We start from the raw sequence: 13,124 nt of genomic DNA, 5'->3' as shown, positions 1-13,124 counted from the left end.
CGGCAGATGGAAAGCACCCATGACCTGGGCGTGGCCTTGTGCACGTCACTAGCAGGCACTGTGCTCTGGTTTCTTCATTGTAAACATACAAGTACCTTGGAGCCCTATAATCTACTGTCATTATCATAAATTCCGTTTGTTCACCACATATGGAGCTAAACATTATACCCAGTGGGCTATTTATCTGCTGTCTAATTACATAAGAACCTTGGAAAACAAATACAATGGTCTTTTCTGTGAAGGAAAACTAATACTCAGAAGAAGCTGAATGTCTTGCCCCAGGGCACCGGCCATGAAGAGCCAAGTGTACCCAAACAGGTCACCTGCATTTGTCTCCACAGCCTCTCAGCAACTCTGAAGTCCTATTCAGAGAGGCAACAACAAATTTCCGATTATATGCAAATCCCTTCTGTCCACAATGCATTATCTAGTGAGTAGTTGAAAATGCTCACTTTAATTAAGAGCTTAAAATACACTTGTTTGATCTAATGTGTAAAAGACTATGACAGGGAAACATAAATGTGAGAGAGGCTGGGAAGACATAACATCCAACAGAATGAATATACAAGCAAGCAGGTTGCCACATGTCTCCAAAGGAGAAATGAGTAGAAACACACAAGTCAGCCTGTGCGACTTGTGTAATAAACACTTTAAAATATGAATTCAATGCCATCAATATGGGTCAAGAGGCACTGGTAGGTATGGAGAGATGCATGTTGCCCCCTGAATTCCCTGCCTCTACTCCTCACAACAGCAACTCACAATGATGAAAGAATTTTCAGAGACAGCTATTCCTATTACTAAGTGAAATCCGTCCCTAACAGCCACTTAAGAGTAATGAACTTAATCTAGAGTTTACAAAACTTAATGTTTAACCTATTTATTTATTTATTACATCCCAACCAAAGTTGCCCTCCCTCCATTCCTCTCCTTCTGCTTCTGGACCTCCCATGGATATCAGCCAGCCATGGTATACCAAGTTACAGTGAGACCAGGCACCTTCTTCTATTAAGGCTGAAAAGGGTAAACCAGAAGGAGCAATAGGTCCCAGAAGCAGGCAACAGAGTCAGACAGGGCCCTATTCTCACTGTTAGGAGACCCTCAAGAAGACCAAATTATACAACTGTAACATACATACATGCATACATACAATCATATATACATACATACATACATACATACATACATGCATGCATGCATGCATACTTCTTAAGTCAGTCCCATACATGCTCCCTGGGTTTCAGTTTTAGTCTCTGTGGGTCCCTATAAGCCCAGAAATAAGTTGGTTCTGTGGGTTTCCTTGTGGTGCCCTTGACTCCACTGGCTCCTAATCCTTCCTCCCCCTCTTCCAGAGGATTCCCTGAGCTCTGCCTAACATCTGGCTATTGGGTCTCAGCAACTGTCTCCATTGGTTGCTGGGTGAAGCCTCTCTGAGTACAGCACAACACTGACTGTACCCATCTTTAGCCCAGCACATCCTGTAGGCAGGACAAATTGTAGGCCGAAGAGTTTGTGGCTGGGCCGGTGTGACAGTCCCTCCTGTGAAAGTCTTTCCTGACTATGGCTCATGTTCTGTATCCCCTATTGTTGGAGTCTTAGCTAGGGCCACCCTCATAGATACCTGGGAGCTTCTATTGCTCTAGGTTTCTAGCTCATCCAAGAGATGCTACCAGATTCCAGCTGTGTCTGCTAGTACTCTCTCCTACCATCCATCCATCCTCCCCTGCCTGACACTTCTGTCCCCTTTCTCATCCCTTCCCAGACTCCCCTCCCCATCCCCATCCACTGGCAATGCCCATTCCCCTTCAGAGTGAGATTCAGGAATACCACCCCCAGCCCTTCTGTTACTTAGCTTCTCTGGGTCTGTGGATTGTAGCATGGTTATTCTTTACTTTAAAGCTGATATCCACTTATGAGTACATGTTTGTCTTTCTGGATATGGGTTACCTCACTCAGGAATTTTCTCTAGTTCAATCCATTTGTCTGAAAATTTCATGATACCATTTGGGTAAATGAACTACACTAGAGGGACAGCTGGGTTGTTTCTACTTTCTGGCTATTATGAACAAAGATGCCATGAAAAATCACTAAGCAACTATCTGTGGGTAGAATGGAGCATCTTTTAGGTATATGACCAGGAGTGGTATAGCTGGATTTTGAGGTAGATCAATTCCCAATTTTCTGAGAAATGGCCATACTGATTTCCAAACTGGCTACACAGCTTTGCACTCCCATCAGCAATGGAGGAGTGTTCTCCTTTTTCCATATCCTCTCCAGCATAAGCCATCACTTGTGTGTGTTTTAAGATTTGTTTATTAAGTATGCAATGTTCTGCCTGCATTTATGGCTGTAGGTCAGAAGAAGGCACCAGATCTCATTACAAATGGTTGTGAGCCATCATGTGGTTGCTGGGAATTGAACTCAGGACCTTTGGAAGGGCATCAGTGCTCTTAACCACTGAACTATCTCTCCAGCCACACGTGTTTTTGATCTTAGCCATTTTGACAGGTATACAATGGGATCTCAAAGTAGTTTTGATTTGCATTTCCCTGATGGCTAAGGATGTTGAACATTTCTTTAAGTGATTCTCAGTCATGTGAGATTCCTGTTGAGAATTTTGTTCAGGTCTGTACTCCATTTTGAAATTGGAGTTTTCTTTTTGGTGTCTAGTTTCTTGAGTTCTTTATAAATTTTGGAGGTCAGCCCTCTGTCAGACAGATGTGGGGTTGGTGAAGATCTTTTCCCATTCTGTGGGCTGTCGTTATGTCATTTTGATGGTGTCCTTTGCCTTACAGAAGCTTTTCGGTTTCACAAGGTCCCACTTACTAATTTTTGATCTTAGTGCCTGTGAGATTGGTTTTCTGTTCAAGAAGTTGTCTATTGTGCCAATGCATTCAAGGCTATTCCTCACTTTCTCTTCAGTCGGGTTCAATGTATACGGATTTATGTTGAGGTCTTTGATCCACTTGGACTTGAATTTTGTGCATGGCGATAGATATGGATCTATTTTCATTCCTCTACACGCTGACATCCAGTTATGGCAAGCAGTATCATTTGTTGAAGATACTTTCTTTTTCCTTTGTACAATTTTGGCATCTTTGTCAAAATCAAGTGCCAGTGTGTGTGAATTTACTTCTGAATCTTTGAATCAATTCAACTGATCCACTTGTCTGTTTTTATGCAATGCCATGCAGTTTTTATTACTATTGCTCTGTAGTATACCTTGAAATAGGAGATGGTGATACCTCCATAAGTTCTTTTGTTGTACAGGATTGTTTTAGCTATCCTGGGTTTTTTGTTTTTCCATATGAAGTATTGATTTTTCAATGTCTGTAAAGAAATGAGATGGAATTTTGATGGGAATTGCAATGAATCTGTAAATTGCTTGCAGTAAGATTGCCATTTTTACTCTGTTAATGCTGCTGATCCAAGAGTGTGGGAGATCCTTCTATCTTCTGATATCTTCAATTTCTTTCTTCAGACTTGAAGTTTTTGTCATATATTCTATGTGCTTGGTTAGAGTTGCATTGAGAATTTTTTTTCATTTAAAAATTTTTAAATTCACTTTTACATACCAACCACACTTCCCCCTCCCTTCCCTCTTCCCATTCCTCCTCTCCCCCACCCCCAAGCCACCTCATATCCACTCTTCAGAAAGGGTAAGGCCTCCCATGGGGAGTCAACAAAGCCTGGCACATTGAGTTGAGGCAGGTCTATGCTCCTCCCCCTACAGCAAGGTTGAAGAAGGCATCCCACCACAGGGAATGGGCTCCAAAAAGCCAGCTCATGCACCAGGGACAGATCCTGGTCTCACTGCCAGGAGCCCCATAAACAGAACAAGCTACCCTACATGCTGATGGCCTAGTTTGGTCCCATTCAGGCTCCCCAGCTGTAGTCGAGAGTCTGTGAGCTCCTACTGGCTCGTGTCAACTGTCTCTGTGGATTTCCCCAACATGACCTTGAACCCTTTGCTCTTAATAATCACCCCCCCTTTGACCAGACTCCAGAGCTCTGCCTAGTGCATGGCTGTAGATCTCTGCATCTGCCTCCATCAGTTACTGGATGAAGGTTCTTGTTTGTCTTTCTGGGTCTGGGTTACCTCACGCAGGATGGATTTTCCTAGTTCCATCAATTTGCCAGGTTTGTATTGTGGTCCTGCTACCAGGGGCCCTCAGGTAATCTAAGCTTCACAACTGTCTTCCACTTACGGATGACCTAGTTTGGTCCTCTGGAACACCAAGACACTTTATATCACTTGTGGCTATTGTGAAGGGTGTGGATTCCCTCATTTCTTTCTCAGCCCATTGTTTGTACTGAGTTCATTTTGTATTCAGCCACTCCTCCCCAGAAAGGAGTCTGGCCTGGTGGAGACCTGGGCTGCATCACTCTGGAAACTGGGGGAAGACCTCAGCCTGTGCGACCAACCCACCTCCTCTCCCTTACTCTGATGCCAGTCCTTTTTTCCTCCTTTTTCCCCCCTTGCTTAACCCCATTATAGGACCAGTCCCTCTCATTTGTCTTTTTTGCTAGCCCCTTGTCTTCTCCCCTCCCCCGGAATGGATCTGTGGGGTCCCCAGGGTGATGGTCCACTGAGTATATACCTCTCACTGAGTATAAGCCCACCGAACCCTGACTTTCCCTCCTCCCCACATAGTTCTATGCCAACAGGAATTAGCCAGATTTGAACTGGCCCCCATACACCCAAAAAGGTTAGGATGCTCAGTTGGAGTCTCTGGTTCCCTCTGAGTGGTCATGGAAATGTCTCACCTCTCCGAATAAGGGAAGGTATGAACACCCAGTTCTGCATTCTTGGAGGTTGCTGCAGCTTCCGCCCCTAAAGTCGCCAGTCACCCGTGTCTCCACCTACACACTCAGCTTTTAACCATACATGGGTGCAAAACCAGCTTGTGGTTATCGTCACCGCTCACCTACACTCTATAAAACTTAACTGCCAGCCAGGCATTGGTGGTGCACGCCTTTAATCCCAGCAATCGGGAGGCAGAGGCAGGTGGATCTCTGTGAGTTTGAGGCCAGCCTGGTCTACAGAGATAGTTCCAGGACTGGCTCTAAAGCAATACAGAGAAACCCATCTCAAACAACAACAACAAAATAACAACAAAACACAACAACAATAACAAAAACCTCAACTGCATTGGCTTGGCTGTTGTGACTTCTCTAGCCTCCATCTCTTAGATAGGAGAACCTGCCCAGGAGTTGCTTTGCTCAATATACCTGTTGTTATACTTTTTCAATTTGGCTTGATCTTGCTTACTGCCATCAGCAGAAAAACTTATTATCGGGGTGAAGGGCAGAAAACTTATTAGTCTTTTTCTAGATTTCTTTAAGGAGCTTTTCATTTCCGCTTTAAGACCTCTATCATCTTCATAAAGTTGTTTTTAAGGTCACTTTCTTGTGTGTTGGCTCCATTGGAATATTCAGGTCTTGCTGTCATGGGACAGCTGAGCTTTGGTGATGCCATACTGCCCTGGTTATTGTTGGCATTTAGGCATCTGGGTTTGGGATGATAAATTCTAGTCCCAGATTTCTTTTGTTTGTCTTTGTTTGTCCTCTTTGGTTTTCTGATCTGTGTGACCAGATTTCTGGTGGCTGCTGTAACCTCCATCCAAACTGGGAGTTGGCCTTGTGGTGGTGAGTTCGACCTTTGGTGCAGCTGGGGATCTCTGTTGGTTTGATTGGTCTGAGCAGCACCTGAGCAGCTGAAAGCTGCTGTTCTCACTGATGTGGCTTGCCCCTGAGTGGTCAGCTGGCGTTGGGGACAAGGTCTAGCAGAAGGGGGTGACTATGATCTGGGAAGGCTGCAGGAAGGGTCTCAGGGAACAGAATCCAGGGAGGAGGGTAGCTCAGCTGGTAAGCAGGTCACTCACCGATTCTGATTGGTGTGGCCTCTGCCTGAGTGGTGGAGGTCTGCTGGGGTATGTTTAACTAATTTGTTATTAATCACAAATTTGAGAACCAATAAAAATATTTTGAACTTGTGGCGGTGTACTAAGAAATACATCCATTCAGAGTAGGGCTGTAGTTGAGACAGAGCTTACCAAGCATGCATGAAGTCGTAAGCCCTATCCCCCGCACCTGTATTAAACATGTGTTGTGGTACAGGCCTGTAATCCCAGCACTCGGAAGTTGGTGACAGGAGGGATCAAAAATTAAGGCCATCCTCCCCAACACAGTGAGTTCAAGGCCAGCCTAGGCTACATGACTGAAAAAAGCAAAAAGAGAACTAAAAATATCTGCTCAAACATTTATGTATTCATTCATAAACTCAAACAAATGTTCTAGGACAAATGCATTAAGTGCAGACCTATTTAATAAAAAAAATTAAAATATGCATGATCTTGACTCATCAGGCAAACCCACCACACTTAATTTAAGAAATACTTTGGGACATGGACATGCAGCTGTTCAACTTTGTAAAAACCAGGGGAGACAACACTTTAAACAGCAATCTGGATGAGAATTTCTAATAGCTTTAAAATGGAACTGAAGTTATGAAAATGTTGCAGTAAAGACAGATTATTGGAGAAAAGTAATCTAGTTCTTGGATGGGATAAGCAAGAAAACCCCACACTATAAAGTGCACACATCTGTGTGCATGAAAAATTAGAAAGCTACTGATAGACACATTAATGACAGAATAACAAGTACCTTTTTATTATTTCTCCATCCCTCAAGAGTACCATGATTGGCACCTATTAAGTGGCAAAATATGTTACAATATAGTAAAGTCATTTTCTTATAAAATCACTACTGATGAAATTCCAGGCCACTGTCACCTGCCTGATGTGGTGCTGGGAGCTCATGGACCCTCTCCAATAGCATCACCTGCCTGATGTGGTACTGGGAGCTCATGGACCCTCTCCAATAGCATCACTTGCCTGATGTGATGCTGGGAGCTCATGGACCCTCTCCAATAGCATCACTTGCCTGATGTGATGCTGGGAGCTCATGGACCCTCTCCAATAGCATCACTTGCCTGATGTGATGCTGGGAGCTCATGGACCCTCTCCAATAGCATCACCTGCCTGATGTGATGCTGGGAGCTCATGGACCTTCTCCAATAACATCAACTGCCTGATGTGATGCTGGGAGCTCATGGACCTTCTCCAATAGCATCACCTGCCTGATGTGATGCTGGGAGCTCATGGACCCTCTCCAATAGCATCACCGGCCTGATGTGATGCTGGGAGCTCATGGACCTTCTCCAATAGCATCACCGGCCTGATGTGATGCTGGGAGCTCATGGACCCTCTCCAATAGCATCAACTTCCTGATGTGATACTGGGAGCTCATGGACCCTCTCCAATAGCATGCTCTCTCAACTGCTGAGACATGGCTCTAGCTTAGGAATCTATTTTATTCTGAGGATTTTGGGAAGACTTTAAAGATTTTATGTGAGAAAGATTTCATTTAGGTTTCAGAGACTGTACAGCTTCCAGAGAGAAGGGACTGAAAGTAAAACCACAGCAGAGAAAACAAGAAGGAAGGCAGCCCCTGGTTTGTGTGCTGTTATGTTCTATACACTTCCTGAGGTGTTGGGGACATAGTGTAATTCAACACTGAGCTTCCGGTGGCAGGTATTGTAACTAGAAGAGCAAGCCATTCACAAATGCCAGATTCTGATGCAGCTGCAGAGAAAAGCAATATGATGAAGGAAAAAGAAAATCAAGAGGCTGAGATGCTACTTTTTCAAAATGCAAAGGGAAATATTTATGTAACAGTTGGACAAAGCTGTGAGGGAGATAACCAGGTTAAACTGTGTGAGAATAATAGTGATCATAAAGGTCCTAGAATCCCAAAGCCATGTCTGCGCACAAAGAATGCAAGCCACTGACTGCAAAGTGAGTGAGGAGGCAAAAAAGACCTGGTGAGGTGCCTGGGGAGAGAGGTCGTCAGTGTCTTGCACAAGAAGAGAAGTGAGACTTAATGTGGCCCTCGGCACTCTCGCTGCTGGAGCTACAAGAAGGTGAACAGGACAGACGGCTGAGGGAAGCCACCTCACAGCCACCTCACTCGTGCCCTGAGCACAGGGGCAGGCAGTGGCGACAGGTGACACAAGGGGACTCTGGAAACACTCTGAGCAACAGAGGTGACAGATTACGATGACAACTTACTAGTAGTAAACTAAACCAACTCACAATAAGTTCTGGAGTTAGAACCTAGACCATTACAAGTAAACTGTAAGGGAGAGACAACAACAGACAAATGTGCTAACAGGACCCTGGAGTCTGAGTTCCAAGGTCAGGGATTCCTGGGGTACACCATGACACCCAGCTGTTTTCACACTTTCTTTAACAGTTTCTATTAAACTTTTCTAAGAGAAATGGAATTATTTGCAGGTGGGTGATAAGTTTTAATTCTTTGAACAATACTCTTTGTAAGGCTGGAAAAAAAAAACCAGTCTGAAAAGCAAACTGTCAATATTTGGTTTTATACATGCTAAAATTACTAATTTTGAAGGTTATATTTCTGAAGGCTATAATATATTTTATTGTAACTATAATTTCCCCATTTTTGCCACTAACATTTGAATGCCTTCTTTGTAAGCTTTATGACAAATAAAAATAAAAAATACTTCCATAAGAAAATAACTTTTAGCCGGGCGGTGGTGGTGCACACCTTTAATTCCAGCACTTGGGAGACAGAGGTAGGGGGACCTCAATGAGTTGGAGGCCAGCCTGGTCTACAAAGTGAGTTCCAGGAGATCCAGAACTGTTACACAGAGAAACCCTGTCTTGAAAAACAAAACAATAATAAAAATGATGATGATGGTAATTTTTAAAAACTCAGCACTTTTACCTTGTTAATCTAGGATGTCAATTATGTAATTCAATTAAATACTGAATATAATTATATCCAACAAGGAGAAGTATATTTCTAGCTAAGCAGAGATAATGAAACAAACAATAAAAGACCTTAAAACATTTCTACTAAGGTTAGTATAAAATAAACTATAGGTTCAAGAGAAGTTACCAAGCTCAAGCTGTAGTGTCTGCAAAGTGCTGTGCTTACCCAGGGCCTTACAGGCAAACAGAGCCATGGCACTCTGCAGTCTATCTGGTCGTAGAGCCTGAACAACAAGAACCTAAAACAAAATGGAAAATTCTGTAAATAGATGTTTCTCAGCAGCAGCATTAACTACACAATAATCAACAATTACTTACTTAATGCTTTGGAAATACAAGAGTAACCTGTGTCGCATACTATTTGCTATGCTTGAAACTGTCACGCAATTATGAAACAAGACTTCCCTTTTATGTAAAAAAGTCCTTAAAGCTGGTATGTGGAGTAAGCATTCGATGAGTGAGATAAATCTTCAAGAGCCTACATAGGGCCCAGTGGCCGGCGACAACAGCAGGGTAAACATTTAGCATCTGGCGGCTGCCTGCCGAACATCTGAATTTCTGCTGAGTCCTGCATATCTGTAACATTCCTTTGATGTGTAAATGCTCACTTTCAGATGGTTTGTCGTTTGGTTTAAGCACATCTGCTGAGATAGCATTTGACGCACAGAAAAATAGAATGAGTTGGCTTCCATAATGGACAGCCCAGAAAAGAGGCCAGTGATGGACCATTCCCTAGGGCACTGATTTCCAGAGCCATTTGCCAAGCTCAAGTCAAAGCCACCCACTGAGACCTCAGGGTTCTGCTTTGAAATGGAGTTTTAAAAATTCCCTTTCCTTCACATTAAGCCCTCTCCTTAGATACAACTCTTAAAAATAAGTGAATGGAAAAATCTCTGTGATTTATAGCTTTGCTGCTTTTTTAAAGGCATCTTTTCCTATCACAGGATCCCTCTTGAAACAAGATGTACTAGGAACACCCGCTCACAAATGTTGCCTGGGTTCTGTCTGGGTGTGGTGACCAAAGCAGAAAGACCTTCCTCCTTCAAGTGGATGAAGTTACACAACACACTAAAAGCAAAGCTGTTACTTAAGTAGCTTCTCAAGGACAAGGGTAACATCACAGATTTGATTTTGTTCTGCTTGGATAACATTCCATTTTACCTGCTGAAATAAGGAAATTTTCTTTGCAAGAACTGATGGAAACTCCTGTTCACACATGGAGTGATGGTAATAAGTCCGCCAAAGTGCCATGTCTTCCAAGCAGAGGGTCTGGTACAGACTGGGGAGTGCAATCTAAAACGCAAACCACCACAGGTAAGGAGCTGCAGCCTTATAAAAAACTACAAAAGCCGAAGAAAACTAGTTACTATGGATGCTTAGTACTTGTTTTCTACTTTGTGATACAGTTGTGATACAGTTGGTCTCACCTTTCATAGTTAAAAACAGCACAGTGAATTCACCCACACTAAAGCTAGTAAATCGCTCCCAAGACAGGGTTGTATCACCCGATATTCCTAAGAGACATTTTCTGTACAGGAACACACTGATACCTAGCTGTCTCCACCATCATCAACACCAAGTGCAAGGCCTAGGGACAACACAGCTGAGCTCATCGTGTTCAGGCTGCAGTGTCTCTCTAGCAACGAGAATGCTCTTCCTAACCGACCTTTGCTATGGTGCTACTGGGGCATCTCACTTAGGTTTCAGGTTCAGCCTTTTTCTTTGTTTGTTTGTGGAAGTCTTATCAGGACACTTCTACAGCAGCTGAGTAAAAAGCCCTACGGCCAGTCTATCATCTAGCTCCTCCCTCCCACCTCTGGTCACCTTCAGCAGGAATCATGCAAAGTTAGTTAAGCCAGAGCTCTTCTCTAGCTCAGGTGGTTCACGGGGACAGTGACACCCAGCAATCCCTCCTTGTCCACTGCCCGCATTCTTGCCTACCCCTGTCTCCTTCTGAACTGAATTCGGTACTATCCTGGAGTCCTGCCCTACACAGTGTGTGTGTGTGTGTGTGTGTGTGTGTGTGTGTGTGTGTGTGTGCGCGCGCGCACATGTGTATGTCAGAGAAAATGTGTGTGGAAGAGTATGTGTGTGTGTGTGTGAGAGAGAGAGAGAGTGCATGTGGGTAAATTCTGAAATAAAATTCACCTTTACAACTTTACCTTCTGTCCAACTCTGGTCGTTTGTAATCCTTCAGAAAGCATGTTTTCTGTAAACCATATTTGCTTATTTATCTATATGTGACCATACAGTTTCTTTTGCATCTCAATGTTCAAGCCCACTATGCTGTTTCCTAAGCGTTTGTTCAGCAGTTTGGCCTTAAACAACCCCCTCAGAGACATACTCAAATAATCGCATTCCTTCTATCTCAATGCTCCCTTTCCCCAGCCTTTCCCACGAATGGTCTACATGAACAGAAGTGCAAATCTGTAGAGAGGGATGTTTTCTTTTAAGACAATGGGAGATCTCTATCTGTAGTATAGAACTTCATGCACAGACAAGTGCATCAAGACTCGTAGGATACTGTATCTAGCATCTGTACGCACACCTAAATAATTCTTTGTGCTGGTAACATTTCACTATGTAGCCTAACTAAACTTCAACAACAAAATTTGATAATTCACATTTAACTTAATTGGTTTTAATAAATGATGGGAGAATTCTGAACAAACAACGGGCTACTGAGTTCTTGGTAAAGTAAGATTTCACAATATAGGGGAAAGGTCAGCAGGTTGATTTAAGTTAGGTCAACTGAAGAACCCTGGACATTGACACTATAATGGCTGATAATAAGCATGAAGTGAATAATCAATGAAGAGTACATACAGAGCAGCTGTAAAAGAGCCCAGATGTCAGCTCTGAACCCTGCCCCCTTCACTGTTAAATCAGTGTGATCACAGCAGCTACCTTTGATGCTGTCGGAACTATGTAACAAGAGCCATTTCCAACCTCTGCAGAACGGCTCAGAGTGAGCCACCAATAATTGCTGGTCACCTTTATTGACCTCTCTGTGAGCTACCCATAGTACTATACAGTTGTAAGGAAAACAGGCCAAAGAAGGGAAAGAGGGAGCAAAGGTATCCAGACACATTTGTCTTTCATCTCTATAAGCACAACTGAGCCGAGCAGTTAAGAAATAAGCTGGAGGACACAGATACCACAGTAACTCTTCAGCATTTTAAACAGAGACTTTAGTCCTTACTGCAGAAATATCAACACTGATATAAATAAGGTGCACATATAAAGTGTCAGAAAAGCAAAACACACACAAAATCAAATGTCCCACAAAACAGAACAGAAATGCTTTCAACCGGAACTGGGGTATGGCTCACTGCCTAAAATGCCTGCTATGCAAGCACAAGTTTAGAACCCAGACCATACGCGAATAGCCAGGCAGTGCCCTGAGTCTAATTCTAGCTCTGGGTGTCACCAACACAAGGATCCCTGGTACTTGCTGGCTATTCCGTCTAACTCAGCCTACCCAATTCAGACACTGTGGGTTCAGTAAGAGACCCCGTCTCAAAACACACACACACACACACACACACACACACACAGCAATAAAGTAAGACACTCAACTCTAACTTCTGACCTCCATATGCACCAGCACACATGTGCACAGACATACAGTATACAAACACATGCACACGATTTAAAAAAATTAATAAAAAAAGAAAATACCTTCAGTGTTGCCACAGCCCAGCTTCTTTCCTGATCTATCCAAGATGGAAGCTGATCACGAATTCTTTGTTGAGAATCCTTCAATGAAAGCAATTTTCCTTAATGCGTTTGGTAAAATTCATTTTTCTTTTTCAAAAAAGCAATTGACTATTACCAAACATTCCACATACTACTTCTTTACATTTATGAAGGCACTGTGGTAAATTTCTATGTAACACTGTTAGAAGCTCACTGACACATAAAACATGGCATTCAGATTTATTGTGCTTAACCATCCATTTCATGTCAGCACTGGGGGACCTGGAGCGTCCTTCACAGGAAGGAATACACAATCTGTTATCTGCCCAGAAAGATGCATTCCTACCTACTGACCTTTGCGTTAGACCCTTCCCAAATGCTTATCATAAGCTTGCTGTAAGCAGTCAATCTACAGAAGCCACCTTTATGGAAGCTGTCTCGTGTGCTTTTCAGAGACTCGATGTAGTCAAGTCAAATTTGCATACTGTTGCTCTGTTCCTCAAGGAGATTTATGCGTGCTTTATTGTGTACACAGGACGGAGTTAATAATTACTGGAAAAG

At 43.1% G+C, this 13,124-nt stretch overlaps 1 protein-coding gene across 1 annotated transcript in view; it reads right to left on the bottom strand.

The window, feature by feature from the left end:
• Dync2h1 (dynein cytoplasmic 2 heavy chain 1) overlaps positions 1-13,124 on the bottom strand; it is a 185,863-nt gene that overhangs the window by 48,269 nt on the left and 124,470 nt on the right. Inside the window, exons 74-76 of the mRNA XM_051177788.1 lie at positions 12,546-12,623; positions 10,026-10,157; positions 9,031-9,103 (exon numbers count right to left, since the gene is read on the bottom strand). Of these exons, the coding sequence (XP_051033745.1) occupies positions 9,031-9,103; positions 10,026-10,157; positions 12,546-12,623 (283 nt within the window). The remainder of the gene's footprint in view (positions 1-9,030; positions 9,104-10,025; positions 10,158-12,545; positions 12,624-13,124) is intronic.

The sequence above is a fragment of the Phodopus roborovskii genome, unplaced genomic scaffold, assembly GCF_943737965.1.
Source record: "Phodopus roborovskii unplaced genomic scaffold, PHOROB, whole genome shotgun sequence".
NCBI classification, from domain to species: Eukaryota; Metazoa; Chordata; class Mammalia; order Rodentia; family Cricetidae; genus Phodopus; species Phodopus roborovskii.
The sequence above is the reverse complement of the archived record's forward strand: the minus strand, read 5'-3'. Positions and strand labels throughout refer to the sequence as shown.